This window comes from Mustelus asterias, unplaced genomic scaffold (assembly GCF_964213995.1).
Source record: "Mustelus asterias unplaced genomic scaffold, sMusAst1.hap1.1 HAP1_SCAFFOLD_627, whole genome shotgun sequence".
Classification (NCBI taxonomy): domain Eukaryota; kingdom Metazoa; phylum Chordata; class Chondrichthyes; order Carcharhiniformes; family Triakidae; genus Mustelus; species Mustelus asterias.
In genome coordinates, this window is record NW_027590576.1 from 22,804 (window position 1) to 47,496 (window position 24,693).

The 24,693-nt window shown below is 46.9% G+C and overlaps 1 protein-coding gene across 1 annotated transcript in view; it reads left to right on the plus strand.

The window, feature by feature from the left end:
• The window catches only part of LOC144487163 (pancreatic secretory granule membrane major glycoprotein GP2-like), a 157,641-nt gene that overhangs the window by 6,888 nt on the left and 126,060 nt on the right, over positions 1-24,693 (plus strand). Inside the window, exon 2 of the mRNA XM_078205222.1 lies at positions 10,782-10,831. Within this exon, the coding sequence (XP_078061348.1) occupies positions 10,798-10,831 (34 nt within the window). The 5' untranslated portion in view covers positions 10,782-10,797. The remainder of the gene's footprint in view (positions 1-10,781; positions 10,832-24,693) is intronic.

Sequence of the window (24,693 nt, forward strand, 5' to 3'; positions counted from 1 at the left end):
GTTTCCCTTTGAATGGTGCTACCCTGCAGAATCTAGCCATATGCCCTGGCTGGCCACATGTGTAGCAGCTGAGCCCGGTTCTCCCCTTATCTCCGTTATGGGGGGTTCCAGTTCTCTCTCGTCTGGGCTTTGTCTGGGCAACCTTCCCTTCTTTTATCCCGCTAGCCCACTCGACGAGCTCGTCATAGTCTTGGGATGCTATCACCCCCATCTTAAGGATTTCTTGGTGTACCTCTGATAGCCCGTCCTTGAATGCCTGGATAAAAGCCCTAGGTCTCCTATCCACATTGTCCTGTCCTGAACATTCCCTATACACCTGGAATAATCTCTCTCCAAATTCCGATGCACTTTCCCCCGTCCTTGTTTAGTATTTGTGATCCTGCTCCAATTAGTGGGGGAGTTCCCTAAGACCCGTTGGATTTCGGTCTTAAATAATGTGAAGGGTGCCTGCTGGTCGTCTATCTCAGCCGTTGTAGCAACGGCATGTGTCCACCTTCCTCCATTATAGTCCTGTGCTGCTTGGGCCGCTGGCCCTCCTGCCACCAACCTCCATTTATCCGCTGGACAGGCTGCCCTGACCAGCTGGTGTATGTCCCTTAAATGTAACTGGTGTCCTACCCAGAGTGAATCTAATTCGCCCCAAAATCCCAGGTTTGCGCTTCTGGGTTTTAACTTCCCCAGGGATGCCATAATCTACTGCCTTTCCCCTGGTGTAAAAGGCTTATAGGTTGCTTTTGGTTGTGCTAACGTCCCTCCTCTGGTTACTGGCGCTAGATTATAATTTTTTATGTCCCCTTCTGATACTGGAGCGGTTTCTGCACTGACTCGTATGAGGGCCGAGGGTCCGTTTCCTCTGATCTCTGCGTTATCTCCGCAGTGTGGCTCCTGTGTTCTAATTCCCTCACTCACTCCTGCAATACCTTAATTTGTTCTGTCTCTTTGTGTCTCTCCTCCATGGAGACATTTACCTTCTCAATTAGTCCAGCTAACTGGGTCACTAACATTACTCCCAATACTTTTGTTTTGTCCCGTTTAACTCCGTCTACCCACTTTCTCTGATCTTCTAAAGTTTGTGATGCGTTCCACCCGTTCCGTTTCATCTTTGCAACAATTGCTTCTCTGGCTAACAGATACTTAAAAATGAGAGCTACTGCAGTTTCTCCCTCAATAACGTGGTCTGCCATTTTTCTGTCTAGCAGTCCTGCAACCCCCATATGCTGGTTCCAACAGTAAAAGTGCCCCAACTCTCTCTCTCTTATCTCCTGTGACTGATACTGCTCCAGCACCGTCTGTATTGCTGTAGGGTCTCGTAGTGGGGTCCCAGTGGATCTCTGCCCCTGTGCTCCCCCAACTATTCCTGACACCTCACGCTTGGTCTATTTTGTGTTGTCTTATTGGGATGTGTGCTGGTCTTTTAGTGGGTTTGTCGGCCCCTGTCCCCAGCCCCTTTAAGTACAACGCCTCCCGCTTGGCCACCACCTCCACTAGCAAGGTTGATCCGTTACCCCAAAAGGGAGTTTCAGCTCCCTGGTACCCTGCTATGGGCTGTGGTGTTCCCTACAGACGAACAAGGTTATCAAACTTCGCCCGGGTCCCTAATGGATTCTCCGTCGCCGCGTCTCTTGGTCAGGATGGATCGGGTCCCCTTTTCCTCAACACTTACACATATGTATCTGTTATCAAAGCCCCTGTTATAATTAGTAACTGTATCGACTCTGAGGTTGTTCGTCCCTTCAGAGTCTGTGTTGTTACCCGATTTACACTGTCCGTGCCTTGCACCCTGAGTGCCTGTGCCTCTTAGCGCCCGCTTCAAAACCCAACCTTAGCGTGGGAGATTTCTCCTCTTAACGTCCAGTTTAGGGTAGGGCACCTTGAGTCAAGCACTCCCTTGTCCTATTGCCTTGGCACAGACAGCGGTTTCGTTTACAATCCTGGGTTTGTTACACCAATTAGTTCTGCATGCGGTTCTTATCTTTATATTAGTCTTAATTCCTTATTCCCGTTATCAAATAGCCCAAAACCTGTTATCTTTACCTCTGGTCCTCTATTTGTATTAAAGTTACTTACCTTCTTCCACGCGGTCGTTCTGACCTATACCTCTTTAGTGCAGAATTCTGTTTCAATTTAAAAAACTTAGGCAAGATTATACAGTTCTACAAGACAACAATATTTAAAGCAGACAAACCCTAACCCTTAAAGGTACCTCACTTTGAACGGAGACTTGTACTCACCCTTAACTGCTCTGGATTTTTATCAGATTCGTTTAAATTTGATCCCGGCTTCCAGACCGTGGCCACCAGTCAGAAGTCAGATATCAAATCCTGAGCCGACTACGCCATTTGTTGTTGGGAAAAATCCCTTGTACCAGTGCATTCAAGGAGGTCGAGTCGCAAGGCAAAGTTCAAAGCGTTTTTCTTTATTGTACAATTACTGGGATCCCAGGGAGACCCCTGCAGCCAGCTTAGAAACAGTGCTTGGCCACGTTGATCTCCATCCTTTCACATCAGCTCTGGATCTTTATAGGGATCCAAATTCGAGCGGGAACATTTGCTCATACATTTTTACAATACTTATAAAGTGGCCTGTCTGGTCAGGAAGTTCCCTGAGAGACTTGTCAATTTGCATCTGTATGGTGTGTGTCCGTGTTAATGGGACTGCCTGTTCTTGCCCCGGTGTTTTAATGTGTTTCCCATTATCCTCTCGATGTGTCCCCTTATCTACATCGACCTCTACTGTTTTGTGTCTGTATTCTATGCTTGCGAGATTAGGTGTTAATGTCATTTTGTCCTGCTGTGTGTAGGGGGATTTAATCTAATCTTTTATTCTTTTTATCCTAGTTTATTAAGTTTCTCTGCCTGCCTTGGCCATTTTATTCCTGTAATATTTTATTGACAGTCCGGTAATGCCATATAACCCACTCCAGGTCTTGACTCGCAGATATCCCGATCTTCTGGCCAAAGGCCGGTCTAAAATGCAGCTTCGTGCTGTTGCTGGGCAGAATAAGGATCTTCCATCAAACTTGAATTAAAGGTCTCTCAGCTGTGCAGAGGGGGATTTAAACGAATGTCCATTCGGGTGTTCCCCTCTGCATTGTGGGCACGTTATGAATGGTGCCAATCAGTCCAATAAATGAATATGTTTAATGAGGTGAATATTGATGAGATAATAAAAATATGGCTTTTGGAAAATGGCCTACTTCAGAAGAGAGAATGTCTGGGGTGTGTGGGGGGGACCTTGGTCATGCTGGCTGCGTTTCCCCGAGGCAGCGGGAAGTATAGACAGAGTCTATGGATGAGAGGCTGGTTTGTGTGATGGGACTGGGCTACATTCACAGCCCTTTATAGTTTCTTGCGGTCTTTGTCAGAGCAGGAGCTGTGATCCATCCGGAAAGGATGTTTTCTATGGTGCATCTGTAAACGTTGATGAGAATCGTAGCAGACATGCCGAATTTCCTTAGCCTCCTGAGAAAGTAGAGGCATTGGTGGACTTTCTTAACTATAGCGTCGGCATGGAGGGACCAGGACAGGTTGTTGGTGATCTGGACACTTAGTAACTTGGAGTTCTCGACCATTTCTACTTCATTCCTGTTGATGTAGACAGGGTAAGAGTTTTAACAACATCAGCTTAAAGTCCAACAGGTTTATTTGGTAGCGAATGCCATTAGCTTTCGGAGCGCTGCTCCTTCATCAAATGGAGTGGAAATCTGCTCTCAAACAAGGCACACAGACACAAAATCAAGTTACAGAATACTGATTAGAATGCGAATCCTTACAGCCAACCAAGTCGCAAAGGTACAGACAATGTGAGTGGAGGGTGCATTAGGCACAGGTTAAAGAGATGTGTATTGTCTCCAGACAGGACTGTCCTATGTGGAGACGATACACATTTGGCTGTCAGGATTCGCATTCTAATCAGTACTCTGTAACTTGATTTTATGTCTCTGTGCCTTGTTTGAGAGCAGATTTCCACTCCATCTGACGAAGGAGCAGTGCTCCGAATGCTAATGGCATTTGCTACCAAATAAACCTGTTGGACTTTAACCTGGTGTTGTTAAAACTCTTACTGTGTTTACCCCAGTCCAAGGCCGGCATCTCCACATCTTGATGCAGACAGGGACATGTCCTCCGCTGTGGTTCCTGAAGTCGATGACTATCTCCTTCATTTTACTGACATTGAGGGAGAGATTATTGTCACTGCACCAGTTTGCCAGATTATCTATCTCTTTCCTGTACTCCGCCTCATCATCAAGTTCTCAGATGACATGAGAAATGGGTGATTTGCTAAATAAATAGCGAGGAGTTAATCCTTAGATTACAGGATGATGTACACGGGGCTGGGCAGATGGGCTGAACCGTGGCAAATGGAATTTAACCCTGAAAAGTGTGAGGTGAGGCATTTTCGGAGGGACTCACAAGGCAAAGGAATATACAATGAACAGTAGGACGCTAGGGCAGTGGACCAGAGGGATCTTGGGGTGCGTGTCCATCGATCCCTGAAGGCAGCAGGACAGGGAGATAAGGTGGTTAAGGTGGCATCCAAGGATAGTTGCCTTTATTAGCTGAGGCATAGAATACAAGAACAGTGAGGTTACGATGGGAGCTGTATAAAACACTGGTGAGGCCACAGCTAGAGTATTGTGTACATTGTTCCCAGGAGCAGGCTGAGGGTAAGAGAGTTGGTTTTCTGACTTTAATTAATTATTTATTTTTTCAGTTAATTTTGGGTTTAAAATCAGAGGTTTTCTTCAAAACCGGAAGTAGGGCCAGGAGAGGCCTGGGGAAGTTTTTGGAGGGTTTAAAAGCGCACCAAAGTATACAGCGGGCAGCATCGTAGCGGGCAGCAGAGTGAGTGGGAAGTTGAGTGAGCTGTCAGGGCTTTGGCTCACAGGGCTTGGGCGAGCAGGGGTGAGTTTTTGTTTCCTTACATTCTTATTAACTTTTCACTGTCTTACTTGACATAAAGTGTCCAGTATGAGTGTGAAACCAGTGTGTTGTTCCCAGTGTAGGATGTGGGAGGTCCTGGAGGCATCTGGCCTCCCGGACATCCACATCTGTGAGGGGTGTGTCGAGCTGCGGTTCCTGAGGGACCGTGTTAGGGAGCTGGAACTGCAGCTCGAGGATCTTAGGCTGATGAGGGAGAATGAGGAGGTGATAGACAAGAGCTATCATCAGGTGGTCACACCAGGGCCACGGGAGGAGGCCAAGTGGGTGACGGCCAGGAAGGGTAAGGCTAGGGTGGTTGAGCGCACCCCAGTGGATTTGCCCCTGCACAACAAGTACTCCTGCTTGAGTACTGCTGGGGGGGACAGCCCGCCTGGGGGAAGCAGCAGTGGCCGTGTATCCGCAGTGGAGTCCAGCCCTGTAACTCAGAGGGCTAAGGAAAAGAGGAGGAAGGCGGTATTAATCGGGGACTCGATGGTGAAGGGGACAGACAGGCGTTTCTGCGGATGTAGGCGGGAGTCTCGCATGGTGGTCTGTCTCCCTGGGGCCGGGATCCAGGATGTCGCTAGTCGCGTCCCGGAAATCCTGAGGTGGGAGGGAGAGGAGCCTGAGGTAGCGGTACATATTGGTACCGCTGATGTGGGTAGGAAGGGAGAAGGGGTCATGAAAAGGGAGTACAGGGAATTAGGGAGACAGCTGAGAAAGAGGAAAGCAAAGGTAGTAATCTCAGGATTACTGCCTGTGCCACGGGAAGGTGAGGGCAGGAATGGAGTGAGGTGGAAGATGAATGTGTGGCTGAGGGACTGGTGCAGGGGGCAGGGATTCAGGTTCCTGGACCATTGGGACCTCTTTAGGGGCAGGGGTGATCTGTATACAAAAAACGGGTGGAACTTGAATCACAGGGGGACCAATATCCTGGCCGGTAGGTTGGCTAAGGCTACTGGGGAGAATTTAAACTAGATAGGTTGGGGGGAGGGGAGCTAGAAGAGTTGACTAGGATCAAGGAACTAATTGATGGGGGGGGAGGATGCAGGGGTAAGGGGAATTACAAAATTAATGGTAGAGGAGAGGGTGCAAGTGAATGAAGGCGGTAATTTAGATAAGGGAGTAGAGGGAGAGGGTGTTCGCGACTCATCAAAGCGGGTCCAGATAAAAGCTGGAATAAGGACACTTTGCCTGAATGCACGAAGCATTCGGAACAAGGTAAATGAGTTGATGGTGCAAATCAGCACAAGTGGGTACGATCTAGTGGCCATTACAGAAACGTGGCTGAAAGGTGACCAGGACTGGGAGATGAATATCCAGGGGTATCAGGCGTTTAGGAAGAATAGACAGGAAGGAAAAGGTGGTGGGGTCGCGCTATTAATAAGAGATAATATCAGGGTAGTACCGAGGGATGACATAGGCTCTGAGGAACAAAACGTGGAATCATTATGGGTAGAGATGAGGAATAGTAGAGGGAGAAAGACACTAGTAGGTGTGGTATATAGGCCCCCAAATAATAATGTTGAGGTAGGGAGGGCTATAAACAAGCAGATAAGGGATGCGTGTAAAAACGGAACGGCAATAATCATGGGGGACTTCAACACACACATTGACTGGCAGACTCAAGTCGGTAAGGGTGGAATGGAGGAAGAGTTCTTAGAATGCTGTCGGGATAGTTTCCTTGAACAGCATGTTACGGAACCGACGAGGGAACGAGCTATTTTGGATCTGGTATTGTGTAACGAGGTAGGTAGAATTAAGGATCTTATTGTGAAGGACCCTCTTGGGTCTAGTGACCACAATATGGTCGAATTTCTGATTCAGATGGAAGAGGAGAAAGTTTGGTCCCAAACCAGTGTCCTCTGTTTGAACAGAGGGAAATATGATAGGATGAGGGATGAATTGGCTAAGGTAGACTGGGAAGCAGGCTGGCAGGTAGGATAGCTGAGGAACAGTGGAGGATTTTTAAGGAGATCCTTTTCAGTTCTCAGCAAAAATATACTCCAGCAAAAAACAAGGATTGTAAGAAAAGGGAGAACCAGCCGTGGATAACGAAGGAAATAAAGGAGAGTATTAAAATAAAAACAGCTGCGTACAGAGTGGCCAAAAATAGTGGAGAAACAAGTGATTGGGAAAAATTTAAGAAACAACAAAGAGAGACTTAGAAAGCGATAAAGAAAGGAAGGATAGACTATGAAGCTAGGCTAGCAATTAATATAAAAAATGATAGTAAAAGTTTTTATAAATATATAAAAAGGAATAGAGTGGCTAGAGTGAATGTTGGACCCTTGGAGGACGAGAGGGGGGAGTTAATAGTGGGAAATGAGGATATGGCTGAGTCTTTAAATAAGTTTTTTGTGTCGGTCTTCACGGTGGAGGACACAAATAGTTTGCCAAATATTAACGATAGAGGGTTGGCAGCAGGAGAAATACTTAATACAATTAATGTTACCAGAGAGGCAGTGCTGGGTAGACTAATGGGACTGAAGGTGGACAAGTCCCCGGGTCCGGATGGAATGCATCCCAGGGTATTGAAAGAAATGTCAGAGGTAATAGTGGATGCGTTAGTGATTATTTATCAAAACTCGTTGCATTCTGGGGTAGTGCCGGTTGATTGGAAAACGGCTAATGTTACGCCGCTGTTTAAAAAAGGAAGGAGACAAAAGGCGGGTAACTATAGGCCGGTCAGCTTAACGTCTGTAGTAGGGAAAATGCTGGAATCCATTATTAAAGAGGAGATAGCAGGGCATCTGGATAGAAATGGTTCGATCAATCAGACGCAGCATGGATTCATGAGGGGAAAGTCGTGCTTGACGAACATGTTGGATTTTTATGAAGATGTGACTAGGGCGGTTGATGGAGGAGAACCGGTGGATGCGGTGTTTTTGGATTTCCAAAAGGCGTTTGATAAGGTGCCCCATAAAAGGCTACTGAAGAAGATTAGGGCACACGGAGTTGGGGGTAGTGTGTTAAAGTGGATTGGGGACTGGCTATCCGACAGGAAGCAAAGAGTCGGAATAAATGGGTGTTTTTCCGGTTGGAGGAAGGTAACTAGTGGCGTGCCGCAGGGATCGGTACTCGGGCCGCAACTATTTACCATTTATATAGATGATCTGGAGGAGGGGACGGAGTGTAGGGTAACGAAGTTTGCAGACGACACAAAGATAAGTGGAAAAGTGAATCGTGTGGAGGACGGAGAAGATCTGCAGAGAGATTTGGACAGGCTGAGTGAGTGGGCGAGGATATGGCAAATGGAGTATAACGTTGAGAAATGCGAGGTTATACACTTTGGAGGAAATAATAACAAATGGGATTACTATCTCAATGGAAACAAATTAAAACATGCTACCGTGCAAAGGGACCTGGGGGTCCTTGTGCATGAGACGCAAAAGCCCAGTCTGCAGGTACAACAGGTGATCAAGAAGGCGAATGGAATGTTGGCCTATATTGCGAGGGGGATAGAATATAAAAGCAGGGATGTCTTGATGCACCTGTCCAGGGCATTGGTGAGGCCGCAGCTGGAATACTGTGTGCAGTATTGGTCCCCTTATATGAGGAAGGATATATTGGCATTGGAGGGAGTGCAGAGAAGGTTCACCAGGTTGATACCGGAGATGAGGGGTTTGGATTATGAGGAGAGGCTGAGGAGATTGGGTTTGTACTCGTTGGAGTTTAGAAGGATGAGGGGGGATCTTATGGAGACTTATAAGATAATGCGGGGGCTGGATAGGGTGGAGGCGGAGAGATTCTTTCCACTTAGTAAGGAAGTTAAAACTAGAGGACACAGCCTCAAAATAAAGGGGGGTCGGTTTAAGACAGAGTTGAGGAGGAACTTCTTCTCCCAGAGGGTGGTGAATCTCTGGAATTCTCTGCCCACTGAGGTGGTGGAGGCTACCTCGCTGAATGTGTTTAAAGCGCGGATGGATGGATTCCTGATCGGTAAGGGAATTAAGGGTTATGGGGATCAGGCGGGTAAGTGGTACTGATCCATGTCAGATCAGCCATGATCTTATTGAATGGCGGGGCAGGCTCGAGGGGCTAGATGGCCTACTCCTGCTCCTATTTCTTATGTTCTTATGTTCTTAGTTCTGGTCGCCACACTTTAGGGAGGATGTGATTGCACCAGAGAGACAGAGAGAGGGGTGCAGAGGAGAGTCACCAGGGTGTTTCCTGGGCTGGAGCGTCTCAGCTATGGAGAGAGGCTGGTTAGGCTGGGGTTGTTTACCTCAGAGCAGAGAAGGCTGAGGAGGCGGGGACCTGATTGAGGAGTGCAAAATAATAAAGGATATAGATCGGGTAGAGAGGAAGAAACTTTTCCCACCTTAGTAGAGGGGTCAATAGCCAGGGGGCAGAGATTTAAGAGGCAGGAGATTTAGAGAGTGGAGGGAATCTGGATCTCGCTGCCTGAAAGGATATTCGAGACAACAACTCTCACAACAATTAAGATGAGTTTAGATGAGCACTTGAAACGACATAGCGATGCACAGCTTCAGAGCAAGTCAATAGAGGAACTGAGTTTACAAATTGGGAGATAATGCTGCAGCTGTATAGGACCCTGGTCAGACCCCACCTGGAATACTGTGCCCAGTTCTGGTCGCCTCATTACAGAAAGGATGTGGAAGCCATAGAAAGGGTGCAGAGGAGATTTACAAGGATGTTGCCTGGATTAGGTGGCATGCCTTATGAGGATAGGTTGAGAGAGCTCGGTCTGTTCTCCTTGGAGAGGCGAAGGATGAGAGGTGACCTGATAGAGGTGTATAAGATGTTGAGGGGTATTGATAGAGTGGATTCTCAGAGGCTTTTACCCAGGGCTGGAATGGTTGCCACAAGAGGTCACAGGTTTAGGGTGCTGGGGAGTAGGTACAGAGGAGATGTTCGGGGTAAGTTTTTCACTCAGAGGGTGGTGGGTGCGTGGAATCGGGTGCGTGGAATCGGCTGCCGGTAGTGGTGGTGGAGGCGGATTCGATAGGGTCTTTTCAGAGACTTTTGGATAAGTTCATGGAAGTTAGTAAGATAGAGGGTTATAGGTAAGCCTAGTAGGTCGGGACATGTTCGGCGCAACTTGTGGGCCGAAGGGCCTGTTTGTGCTGTCGCTTTTCTATGTTTCTATGTTCGAAGTCCTGGAAAATGGGATTCCAATCGATAGGTGCTTGATGGCTGATGCTGACACAATGGGCTGAAGGGCTTCTCTCTGTGCTGTAAAACTCGGTGGGGGTGATCTTACCAGCTCATTACGCCGGTCGATCGGCGTGCTGATAGATCATGCAAGTGGCTTCTCGCCTCTTGCGACCTTACCGGCCCCGATCTGCCAGCCTAATCTCGGCGCACGGCTGATTTCAATATTTAAAACCTCAGTTTAATATGGTTAGTGAACCTGGGATGCGATTGTGCAGGTTCACTCGCCTTAACGGCCTTGCCAATGGAGCATGCATGGTCAGCTGACGTGATCCGGGGTGGTGGGGGGGAGGTGGGGGAGTGTTGATCTCCCAATGCGCCGAGTACTCTTGTCACAATGCACTGGGAGATTAGGGTGCATGCGCAATGGCACCCTCTAGCTGTCTTCAGCCGGCTTATCGGCAAGTTTTGGCTCCACCCTCTGACGGGTAACTCATGGGGAGTTTGGGGGGTGGGAATTGAATACACAACCAGGGAAGGATGGAGTCAGGGGTGTAGTGGGACAGGGGGTGGGACTCACCTTGGTCTATAGAGGATCCAGTCAGAGTTCACCTACTCTAACTGGAGAAACAGACTGATCTCTTGTAGGCACTCACTGTTTAATACTGGCTCCATTTCCCCGCACCCTCCCCCATATCCTCTCAACTCTCTCTAATATGAATTCTGTCTTTGCCTCTGCAGAATCTCAGCCAGCGAGATGAGGACCCTGCTGCTGATTCTGGGCTTCCTGAGTGAGTCCTGTTGACAATCTCCACTGCGTTGATGTCACGTGTTATATATTTGTGTTTGCATGATTGCTTTACGATCACATGATTGGAAGGTGATGTCATTAGGGTGTTGCACAGGCTGCTGCTGAATGTAATCTGTACAGAAAGTGTCTCTCTCTTAGAATCATTGAATCCCGACAGTACATGAGGAAGACATTCGGCATCAAGCCTGCACTGACCCTCCAAAGAGGCACTTGACCTAGGCCCACTGCCCTGCCCTGCCCCGTAACCCCACTTATTGATCCTGACCAATCCACCTAACTTACATATCTCCGGACACTAAGGGGTTATTTAGCATGGCCAATCCACCCAAACTCCACATCTTTGGACACTAACGGTTAATTTAGTTTGGCCAATCCACCTTACCTACAAATGTTTGGACACTAAGCGGGAAATTTAAATGCCAATCCACCTAACCAAAACATCTTTAGACACTAAGGGGCAATTCAGCATGACCGATCCACCTAACCGACACATCCTTGGACACTAACGAACAATTTGCCATGATCCATCCACCCAACCAACATATCTTTGGACACAAAGGGACAATTTACCAAAGCCAATTCACAATATCTATCCACTTTGGACACAGGAGGGCAATTTACCATGGCCAATCCACCTAACCTGTCCGTCTATAGATACTAAAGGACAATTGAGCAGGGCTAATCCACCATACCTACCCACTCTGGACACTGAAAGGCAATTTAGCATGGCCTATCCACCTAACCTACACAACTGTGCAGGGTGGCACGGTAGCACAGTGGTTAGCACTGCTGCTTCACAGCTCCAGGGACCTGGGTTCGATTCGCGGCTTGGGTCACTGTCTGTGTGGAGTTTGCACTTTCTCCCCGTGTCTGCATGGGTTTCCTCCGGGTGCTCCGGTTTCCTCCCACAGTCCAAAGATGTGCGGGTTAGGTTGATTGTCCGTGCTAAAATTGCCCCTTAGTGTCTTGAGATGGGTAGGTTAGAGGGATTAGCAGGTAAATATGTAGGGATATGGGGGTAGGGCCTGGGTGGGATTGTGGTCGGTGCAGACTCGATGGGCCGAATGGCCTCTTTCGACACTGTAGGCTTTCTATTAAAAAAAAACTTTGGACACTAAAGGGCAATTCAGTCTGGCCAATCCATCATACCTATGCACGCTGGACACTGAAAGGCAATGTAGCATGGTCAATCAATCTAATCTACACATCTATAGACACGAAGGGCCAATTAAGAATGGCCAATCCACCTAACTTTCACGTATTTGGACACGAATGGGCAACTTAGCTTGGCAAATGCAGTAAAACTCCACATCATTGGACACTAAGGGGCAATTTCGCATGGCTGATCCACCAAACCTGCACATTTTTTGACATTAATGGGATACTTACCATGGTCATGCCACAAACCCACACATCTTTGGACATTAATGGCCAATTTCCCAAGGCCAATCCACATACTTTGCACATCTTTGTTCTCTGAGGGGCAATTTAGCATGGCCAATCCACCTAACCTATACATCTGTGGACACTAAGACAAACAGTGGCAATTTCGACTGACCAATTCACCTAACGTGCTCATCTATGGACTCTAAGGGGCAATTTAGCATGGCCAATCTACCTCACATGTACCTCTTTGGACTCAGATGGGCAATTTTGCATGGCCAGACTTCCTATTTTACGTACCTTTGATACTAAGAGGTAGTTTTTCATGGCCAATCCACCTAATCTGAACATCTTTCAGATGTTCAGGGTGGCACGGTAGCACAGTGGTTAGCACTGCTGCTTCACAGCTCCAGGGTCCTGGGTTCGATTCCCGGCTCGGGTCACTGTCTGTGTGGAGTTTGCACATTCTCCTCATGTCTGCGTGGGTTTCCTCCCACAGTCCAAAGATGTGCGGGTTAGGTTGATTGGCCAGGTTAAAAATTGCCCCTTAGTGTCCTGATGCGTAGATTAGAGGGATTAGTGGGTAAATATGTGGGGGTAGGGCCTGGGTGGGATTGTGGTCGGTGCAGACTCGATGGGCCGAATGGCCTCCTTCTGCACTGTAGGGTTTCTATAATAATAAAAAAATCTTTCGAAAGGAAATGGGATTTTACAATGGCCAATCCACCTAATCTGCACATTTTTGGAAACCAAAGGTCAAATTAAAATGGTCAATCTAAACAAATTATATATCTTTGGACATAAGGGGGCAATTTAGCATGGCCAATCCACTCAACTACACATCATTGGACAGTAATGTGCAAGCTAGAATGACCAATGCAGCAAAACTACAGATCATTGGACAGTGAGGGGAAATTTAGCGTCGGCCAAACCGACACATCTCTGGACACTAGAAGTAATTTTAGAATGGCCAACTAACCTTGCCTACACATCGTTGGTCAGAAAGGGGCAATTTAGCATGGCGAATCAATCTGAGCCACACATCTTTGGACACTGAGAGGCAATTTAGCATGGCCAATCCACTTAACCTGCACATCTTTGGACACTAAGGGGCAAATTAGCATTGTCATGCTGCCAACCTACACATATTTGGACATTAAAATGCAATTTACCGTGGCCAATCCACAACATCGGCACATCTATGGACATTACGGGGTAATTTACGATGGCCAAAGTAGTAAAGGTACATGTTTGGAAGCTAAAGGGCAATTTAACATGGCTATTCCACAAAACCTAAACCTCTTTCAATACTATGGGGACAATTTAGCATGGCCAATCCACCTAACCTGTTCGTCTTTGTACATTGAGGGGCAATTTGACATGTCGGGTCACCCTATTAAAGAAAGGATATTATTAAATTAGAAAAAGTGCAGAAGGGATTTGCTCGGATGCGACCGGGACTTGATGGTTTGAGTTATAAGGAGAGGCTGGATAGACGGGGACTTTTTTCCCTGGAGCGTAGAAGGCTGAGGGGTGATCTTATCGAGGCCTATAAAATGATGAGGGGCACAGATCAGCTGGGTCGTCAATATCCTTTCACAAAGTTAGGGGAGTTTAAAGCTGGAGAGCAGAGGTTTAAAGTGAGAGCGGAGAGATACAGAAGGGTCCAGAGGGGCAATTGTTTCACGCAGAGGGTGGTGAGTGTCTGGAACAAGCTGCCAGAGGTAGTAGTAGACGTGGGTACAATTTTGTCTTTTTAAAAGTGTTTAGACAGTTACATGGCTAAGATGGGTATAAAGGGATATGGGCCAAATGCGGGCAATTGGGACCAGCTAAGGGGTTTAAGAAAAAAAGGGGCGGCATGGACAAGTTGGGCTGAAGGGCCATGCTGGTTTCCATGCTGTAAACCTCTATGACTCTATAACATGGCCAATCCACATAAACCGAAACAATTTTGGATCCTGAGCTGGAAATAAGCACGGTCAACCCACCTAACCTGCACATCTGTGGATACCAAGGGCAACTTAGTCTGACCAACCCACCTAACCTGCACATCTTTGGACACTAAGAGCAATTTAGCATGGTCAATCCACCTAACCAGCACATATGTAGATGTCACGATCAATGTAACATGACCAATCCACCTAAGCTACATATCTGTGGACACTAAGCGGCAGTTCAACATGGCCAATCCACCTAGCCTATACCTCTTTGGACAATAAGGAGGAATTTAGCATGGTCACTCTGCGTAATTTCTTTGGACACAAAGGACTACTTTTAGCATGATGAATTATTTTTGAACACTAAGGGGCAATTTAGCATGGCCAATCCACCTAATCTGCACATGCTTGGACACACAAGGGGCAATTTATTATGGCGAGTCCAGCTAACCTGTACATTTTTGGACAATAATATAAGCAATTTAGCATGGCCAATCCGCACAATTTGCACATCTTTGGACATAAAGGGGTAACTTCGCATCGCAAATCCACTTAACCTCATCATTTTTGGACACTAAGGGGCAACTTAGCATCCCAATCCACCGAACCTACATATCTGTGGATGCTAAGGGACAATTTAGCATAGCGAACCCAGTTAACCTTCATATCTTGGGTCACGAAGGGGAAATTTAAAATGGCCAATCAACCTAACATACAATTGTTGGATACACAATTTGGCATGGCGATTCCATGTTCCCAATACATCTTTGGTCAAAAAGGGACAATTTAGTCTGGTTAATCCTCCGAACATGCACGTCTTTGGAAACCAAAGGTGAATTTAACATGGTCAATACACCCACACTACACATCTTTGGACACAAGGGGGCAATTTAGCATGGCCATTCAACGTAAGCTGCACATCTTTGGACAGCAAGGTGGAATTTAGCAGAGGCAATGCACCTAACCTTCACATCTTTGGACAGGAAATGAGATTTTACAAGGGCCAATCCACCTAACCTGTACACCTTTGGAAACTGGTGAGCAACTTAGCATAACCAACCCACCTAACCTGAACATATTTGTACACTAAGGGGCATTTTAGCATCCCAATCCACCTAACCGACAAATCTGTGGATGCTGAGGGGTAAACTGCAGATCATTGAACACGAAAAGGCAATTTAGCATGGCCAATCCACCCAGCCTACACATCTGTGGACACTAAGACACAAAGTGGCAATTTCACCTGACCACTTCACCTAACGTACACATCTTTGGACACTGAGGGACAATCTAGCATAGCCACTCTACCAAACTTGCACATGTTTGCACACTTTGGGGCAATCTCGCATGGCCAATCCACCTAGCCTGCACATCTTTGGACACTGAGGGGCAATTTAGCATGGCCAATCCACATAATTTGCACATCTTTGGACACAAAAGGGGAATTTAGCATGGCAAATCCACTTTACCTAAACATTTCTGGACACTGAGGGGCAATTTAGCATCCTAATCCACCTAACCTACATATCTGTGCACACTAAGGAGCAAGTTAACATAGCGAATCCAGTTAACCTACACATCTTTCGTCACTCAGGGGCAATTTCGCATGGTCAATCCACCCAATCTACACATCTTTGGACACTAAGGGGCAATTTATCATTGCCAATTCAACAAACCTACACATTGTTGGATACTAAGGACAATTTAGCATGGTGTTTCCACGTTACCTATACATCTTTGGTCAAAAAGGGGCAATTTAGATTGGCCAATCCACCTCACATGCATGTCTTTGGAAACCAAAGGTGAATTTAACATGGTCAAACCTCTCACACTACACATCTTTGGACACGAAGGGACAATTTTGCATGGCCATTCAACCTAACTTACGTATCTTTGGACAGCAAGGTGGAATTTAGCACAGTTAATCCACCTAACCTGCATACCTTTGGACACTAAGGGGCAATTTAGCACGGCCAATCCACCCAACCTGCTCATCTTTGGCCACTGAGGGGCAAGTTAGCATGGCGATTCAATGTTACCTGCACATTTTTGGACACAATGCTGCAATTTAGCAGGGGCAATACACCAAACCTACATATCTTTGGACACTAAGGGCAATTTACTATGGCCAATGCACCAAACCCGCACATCATTGGATACCAAGGTGAAAGTTAGCATGGTCAATCCACCTAACCTGCACATCTTTGGATACTGAGGTGCAATTTAGGATGACCCATGCAGTAAAACTGCACATCATTGGACACTAAGTCACAATTTAGCATGGCAAATCCATCTGAACAACACATCTTTGGACACTAAAGGGCAATTTACACGGTGAATCGACCTAATCTGCACATCTGTGGTAAATAAGGGGCAAATTATCATGGCTAATCCACCTCACCTGCACATCTTTGGACAATAAGGGACAATTTAGCATGGCCAATCCACCCAACCTGCACATCTTTGGATACGAAGGGGCAATTTAGCATGGCCAATCCACCCAACCTGCACATCTTTGGATACGAAGGGGCAATTTAGCATGGCCAATGTAAATAATCTACACATTGTTGGACAGAAAAACACTAATGGGCAATTTACCATGGCGATGTTTCCTATCCAACACATCTTGGGACACTATAAGGGGCAATTTATCACGGCGAATCGACCTAATCTGCACATCTGTGGTAAATAAGAGGCAAATTATCATGGGTAATCCACCCAACCTGCACATCTTTGGACAATAAGGGACAGTTTAGGATGGCCAATCCACCCAATCTACACATCTTTGGACACTAACGAATAAGTTAACATGGCGAATCCACTTAAACTAAATATTTTTGGACATTAAGGGGCAATTTTTTGAGGAGGTAACTAAGTGTGTCGATGAAGGTAGGGCAGTTGATGTCATATACATGGATTTTAGTAAGGCGTTTGATAAGGTCCCCCATGGTCGGCTTATGATGAAAGTGAGGAGGTGTGGGATAGAGGGAAAGTTGGCGGATTGGATAGGTAACTGGCAGCATTGCTCCGAAAGCTTATGGTATTTGCTACCAAATAAACCTGTTGGACTTTAACCTGGTGTTGTGAGACTTCTTACTGTGTCTGATCGAAGACAGAGGGTGGTGGTGGATGGAAAATTTTTGGACTGGAGGCAGGTTGCTAGCGGAGTGCCACAGGGATCAGTGCTTGGTCCTCTGCTCTTTGTGATTTTTATTAATGACTTAGAGGAGGGAGCTGAAGGGTGGATCAGCAAATTTGCTGATGACACCAAGATTGGTGGAGTAGTGGATGAGGTGGAGGGCTGTTGTAGGCTGCAAAGAGACATAGATAGGATGCAAAGCTGGGCTGAAAAATGGCAAATGGAGTTTAACCCTGATAAATGTGAGGTGATTCATTTTGGTAGGACTAATTTAAATGTGGATTACAGGGTCAAAGGTAGGGTTCTGAAGACTGTGGAGGAACAGAGAGATCTTGGGGTCCATATCCACAGATCTCTAAAGGTTGCCACTCAAGTGGATAGAGCTGTGAAGAAGGCCTATAGTGTGTTAGCTTTTATTAACAGGGGGTTTGAGTTTAAGAGCCGTGGGGTTATGCTGCAACTGTACAGGACCTTGGTGAGACCACATTTGGAATATTGTGTGCAGTTCTGGTCACCTCACTATAAGAAGGATGTGGAAGCGCTGGAAAGAGTGCAGAGAAGATTTACCAGGATGCTGTCTGGTTTGGAGGGTAGGCCTTATGAGGAAAGGTTGAGGGAGCTAGGGCTGTTCTCTCTGGAGCGGAGGAGGCTGAGGGGAGACTTAATAGAGGTTTATAAAATGATGAAGGGGATAGATAGAGTGAACTTCAAAGACTATTTCCTCGGGTGGATGGAGCTATTACAAGGGGGCATAACTATAGGGTTCATGGTGGGAGATATAGGAAGAATATCAGAGGTAGGTTCTTTACGCAGAGAGTGGTTGGGGTGTGGAATGGACTGCCTGCAGTGATAGTGGAGTCAGACACTTTAGGAACATTTAAGCGGTTATTGGATAGGCACATGGAGCACACCAGGATGATAGGGAGTGGGATAGCTTGATCTTGGTTTCAGATAAAGCTCAGCACAACATCGTGGGCCGAAGGGCCTGTTCTGTGCTGTACTGTTCTATGTTCTAATTTAACATTGAAAATCCACCCAACCTACATATGTTTAGACAGTGAGCTGGAAATAAGCATGTTCAACCCACCTAACCCGCGCATCTGTGGATGCCAAGGGTAATTTAGCATGGCCAATGCACTTAAACTGCTCATCCTTGGACAATAAGGGACAATTTAGTATGGCCAATCCACACCTGCTCATCTTTGGGCACTAAAGGGCAATTTAGCATGGCTAATGTAAATCATCGACACATTATTGGACAGAAAGACACGATTTAGCATGGAGAATCCATCTGAACAACGCATCTTGGGACACTAAGGGGCAATTTACCATGGTTAATCCACATAACCTGTACATCTTTGGACACTAAGGGACAATTTAGCATGGTCAATCCATATAATTTGCAGATCTTTGGACACAAAGGAGTAATTTAGCAATGCAAATCCACTTTACCTAAACATTTCTGGACACTAAGGGGCAATTTAGCATCCTAATCCACCGAACCTACATATCTGTGGACACTAAGGAGCAATTTAACAGAGTGAATCCAGTTAACCTGGTCACAAAGGGCGATTTATCACTGCCAATCCACCAAACGTACACATCGTAGTTCACTAAATCCACCCAACCTGCACATCTTTGGATTCTAAGGACAATTTAGCGTTGTGATTCCATGTTACCGATACATCTTTGGACAAAAAGGGGCAATTTAGCATGGCTAATCCACCTGACCTGCACATCTTTGGAAACCAAAGGTGAATTTAACATGGTCAATCCACCCACACTACACATCTTTGGACACTAAGGGGCAATTTAGCATGGCCAATCCAACTAATTTATACATTTTGTGACACTAAGGGGCAATTTACATTGACCAAGCCACCTAACCACACATCTGTGCAGGTTTGGTGGATTGGCCATGCTAAACTGCTCCTTAGTGTCCAAAGACGTACAGGTTAGGTGTTACCCATGGCAAATTGTCCCTTAGTGTCCAAGAATGTTTAGGTTAGGTGCATTGGCCCTGCTAAATTGCCACTTAGTGTCAGGGGACGAGCAGAGTGAAAACGTGGGGTTAGAGGGATAGGAGCTGTGTGGGTTTGTGGTCAGTGCAGGCTCGATGGGTTGAATGGCCTCCTCTGCACTGTAGGGATTCTGCGGTTCTATGAGTTCAGACCCAGACTCCTCAAACTGCTCCTCATACACCGAGCCTTTCATTCCCGGGATCATCCCGTGAACCTCCTCTGTTCCCTCTCTGAGGCCCGGCACCTCCTTCCTTAGATACAGGGGGCCCAAAATTGCTCTCAGGGGAGGCAATGGCTGAGTGGTATTATTGCTCGACATCAATCCAGAAACTCAGCTCATGATCTGGGGACCCGGGTTCGAATCCCGCCACGGCAGATGGTGGAATTTGAATTCAATATAAAAACAATCTTGAATTAAAAATCTACTGATGACCATAAGATATTGGAGCAGAATTAGGCCATTTGGCCCATCGAGTCTTCTCCGCCATTTAACCATGGCTGATATGATTCCCATCCCCATTCTCCGGCCTTTTCCCTGTAACCCCTGATCACCTTATTGATCAAGAACCTATCTATCTCGATCTTAAAGACACTCAATGACCCGGCCTCCGCAATGACCCGGCTGTTTGTGGCAATGAGTTCCTGGCTGTAGAAATTCTTCCTCATAGTTTTAAAGGAATGTCCCTTCACTGAGGTTGTGCCCTCGAGTTCCGGTCTCTCCCACTAATGGAAGCATCCTCTCCACATTTACTCTATCCAGGTCTCCAAGTATTCCGCAAGTTTCAATTATATCCCCCCTCCCTTCTTTGCAGAGGACACTGGAAGTCTGCAGAGGGATATGGATAGTCTGAGTGAGGGGGCAAGGGTCTGGCAGATGGAGTACAATGTTGGTAAATGTGAGGTCACCCATTTTGGTAGGAATAACAGCAAAATGGATTATTTTTTAATGGTAAAGAATTGCAGATGTTGCTGTGCAGAGGGACCTGGGTGTCCTTAGGCATGAAACACAAAAAAGTTGGTTTGCAGGTGCAGCAGGTAATTAAGAAGGCAAATGGAAATTTTGTCCTTCATTGGAATAGGGCCTATAAAAGGTGAAGGCGGGAAAGTCTGTACGGAACCAGTAGAAATGGCAGAGGTGCTTAATGAGTATTTTGCCTCGGTTTTCACAGAGGAGAAGGACCTGGGTGGATGTACTGTGGGCGTGCAGTGGACTGAAAGGATTGAGTATGTGGACTTTAAGAAAGAGGTTGTGCTGGAATCTTTGAATGGCATCAAGATCGATAAGTCGCCGGGTCCGGATGGGATGTACCCCAGGTTACTGTGGGAGGCGAGGGAAGAGATTGCAGAGCCTCTGGCGATGATCTTTGCGTCGTCGATGGAGACGGGAGAGGTGCCGGAGGATTGCGGATGTGGTTCCTATTTTCAAAAAGGGGAATAGGGAGAGCCCAGGTAATTACCGACCAGTGAGTCTAACCTCAGTGGTTGGTAAGCTGATGGAGAAGATCCTGAGGGACAGGATATATGAGCATTTAGAGAGGTTTAGTATGCTTAAGGGCAGATCGTGCCTTACGAGCCTGGTGGAGTTCTTTGAAAATGTGACTAAACACATTGACGAAGGGAAGGCGGTAGATGTGGTTTATATGGATTTTAGCAAGGCGTTCGATAAGGTCCCCCATGCAAGGCTTCTGGAAAAAGTGAGAGGGCATGGGATCCAAGGGGCTGCTGCCCGGTGGATCCAGAACTGGCTTGCCCAAAGGAGGCAGAGAGTGGGTATAGATGGGTCTTTTTCTAAATGGAGGTCGGTCACCAGTGGTGTGCCCCAGGGATCTGTTCTGGGACCCTTGCTGTTTGTCATTTTCATAAATGACCTGGATGAGGAAGTGGAGGGATGGGTTGGTAAGTTTGCCGACGACACGAAGGTTGGTGGTGTTGTTGATAGTCTGGAGGGATGTCAGAAGTTACAGAGGGACATAGATAGGATACAAGACTGGGCGGAGAAGTGGCAGATGGACTTCAACGCAGATAAATGCGTCATGGTCCATTTTGGTAGGTCAAATGGGATGAAGGAGGACAATATAAAGGGAAAGCCTCTTCGTACTGTAGAGGATCAGATGGACCTTGGGGTACGGGTCCATAGAACTCTGAAATCGGCCCCGCAGGTGGAGGAGGTGGTTAAGAAGGCATATGGTGTGCTGGCCTTTATCAATCGAGGGATTGAGTTTAGGAGTCCGGGGATAATGATGCAGCTATATAAGACCCTCGTCAGACCCCACTTGGAGTACTGTGCTCAGTTCTGGTCACCTCACTATATGAAGGATGTGGAAAAGATTGAAAGGGTGCAGAGGAGATTTACAAGGATGTTGCCTGGATTGAGTGGCATGCCTTATGAGGATAGGCTGAGGGAGCTCGGTCTTTTCTCCTTGGAGAGACGTAGGATGAGAGGAGACCTGATAGAGGTGTATAAGATGTTGAGAGGCATCGATCGGGTGGACTCCCTGAGGCTTTTTCCCAGGGTGGAAATGGCTGCTACGAGAGGACACAGGTTTAGGGTGCTGGGGGGTAGGTACAGGGGAGATGTTAGGGGTAAGTTTTTCACACAGAGGGTGGTGGGCGAGTGGAATCGGCTGCCGTCAGTGGTGGTGGAGGCGGACTCAATAGGGTCTTTTAAGAGACTCCTGGATGAGTACATGGGACTTAGTAGGATGGAGGGTTATCGGTAGGTCGAGAAGGTGTTCGGCACAACTTGTGGGCCGAAGGGCCTGTTTGTGCTGTAGTTTTTCTCGGTTTCTATTGGTGGAGGGATGGAGTTTACAAACAGGGAGGTTATGTTGCAGCTGTATAAGGTGCTGGTGAGGCCACACCTGGAGTACTGTGTCCAGTTTTGGTCTCCTTACTTGAGAAAGGATATACTGGCACTGGAGGGGGTGCAGAGGAGATTCATAGAATCATAGAAACCCTACAGTGCAGAAGGAGGCCATTCGGCCCATCGAGTCTGCACCGACCACAATCCCACCCAGGCCCTACCCCCACATATTTACCCGCTAATCCCACTAACCTACGCATCTCAGGACTCTAAGGGGCAATTTTTAACCTGGCCAATCAACCTAACCCGCACATCTTTGGACTGTGGGAGGAAACCGGAGCACCCGGAGGAAACCCACGCAGACACGAGGAGAATGTGCAAACTCCACACAGACAGTGACCCGAGCCGGGAATCGAACCCGGGACCCTGGAGCTGTGAAGCAGCAGTGTTAACCACTGTGCTACCGTGCCGCCCTAGATTCACTAGGTTGATTCTAGAACTGAGAGGATTGGCTTATGAGAAAAGACTGACTAGGCTGGGATTAATAGACTCATTGGAATTCAGAAGAATGAGGCGGGATGTAATAGAAACAGGTACAATTATGAAAGGAATAGATAAGACTGAAGCTGGGAGGTTGTTTCCACTGGCAGGTGAAACTAGAACGGCCTCAAAATAGGGGGAGCAGATTTAGGACTGAGCTGAGGAGGAACTTCTTCACACAAAGTGTGAGTTACAGAGAGAGATTGAATAGGTTGGGACTTTATTCCCTGAAGTGGAGAAGATTGAGGGGAGATTTGATAGAGGTGTATAAGATTTTGATGGGTATAGATAGAGTGAATACAAGCAGGCTTTTTCCGCTGAGGCTCGGGGAGAAAAAAAACCAGAGGGCATGGGTTAAGGGTGAAAGGAGAAAAGTTTAAAGGGAATATTAGGGGGGCCTTCTTCACGCAGAGAGTGGTGGGAGTGTGGAATGAACTGCCGGATAAAGTGGTAAACATTTAAGAAAAACTTGGATGAGAGGGGTGTGGAGGGATATGGTCCAAGTGCAGGTCAGTGGGACGAGGCAAAAAATGGTTCGGCACAGACAAGAAGGGCCAAAAGGCCTGTTTCTGAGCTGTAATTTTCTATGGTTCTAAAGGTTTGTGAATCTGCGGGATTCCCTGCCCAGTGAAGCAGTTGAGGCGACCTCATTGAATGTTTTTAAGGCAAAGTTAGATAGATTTTGAACAGTAAAGGAATTAAGGGTTACGGTGAGCGGGTGGGTAAGTGGAGCTGAGTCCACGAAAAGATCACCATGATCTTAGTGAATGGCGGAGCAGGCTCGAGGGGCAAAATGGCCGACTCCTGCTCCTAGTTCTTATGTTTGTATGTTCCTTGGACACTAAAGGCCAATTTAGCATGGCGAATCCCCCTAACCTACACATCTTTGGACACTAAGTTGAAATTTACAATTGTCATTCACCCAACCTACACATGTTTGGACACCAAAGGGCAATTTTCCATGGCCAATCCACCTAATCTGCATAGTTTTGGACAAAAAGGGGCAATTTAACATGTCCAGTTCATTAAAACTACACATCATTTGACACTAAGAGGCAATGTTGCATGGCCAAACCACTTAACCTACACACCTCTGGCCACTAAAGGGCAATTCGGAATGGCCAATCCACCTAACCGACACACCGTTAGAATCAAAGGCACTTTTGCTCGGCGAATCCTTCTGATGCACACATCTCTGGACACTAAGGAGCAATTTACAATGGCCAATCCACTTAACCTTCACATCTGTTGTCACTAAGGGGCAGTTTGCAATGATCATTCCCCCACCCTACACATCTTTGGACACTAAAGGGCAATTTACCATGGTCAATCCACCCAAACTACACATCTTTGGACACAACGGAGCATTTTAGCACGGCCAATGCATTAAAATTCCACATCTTTGGAATGTAAAGGTCAATTTAGCATGGTCAATCCATACCACCTTACCATATTCGCACATCATAGAACATAGAAAAGCTACAGCACAAACAGGCCCTTCGGCCCACAAGTTGCACCGAACATGTCCCTATCTACTCGGCTTACCCATAACCCTCTATCTTACTAACTTCCATGAACTTATCCAAAAGTCTCTTAAAAGACCCGATCGAATCCGCCTCCACCACCACTACCGGCAGCCGATTCCACGCACCCACCACCCTCTGAGTGAAAAACTTACCCCTAACATCTCCTCTGTACCTACTCCCCAGCACCCTAAACCTGTGACCTCTTGTGGCAACCATTTCAGCCCTGGGTAAAAGCCTCTGAGAATCCACTCTATCAATACCCCTCAACATCTTGTCCACCTCTATCAGGTCACCTCTCATCCTTCGTCTCTCCAAGGAGAAAAGACCGAGCTCCCTCAGCCTATCCTCATAAGGCATGCCATTCAATCCAGACAACATCCTTGTAAATCTCCTCTGCACCCTTTCTATGGCTTCCACATCCTTTCTGTAATGAGGCGACCAGAACTGGGCACAGTACTCCAGGTGGGGTCTGACCAGGGTCCTATACAGC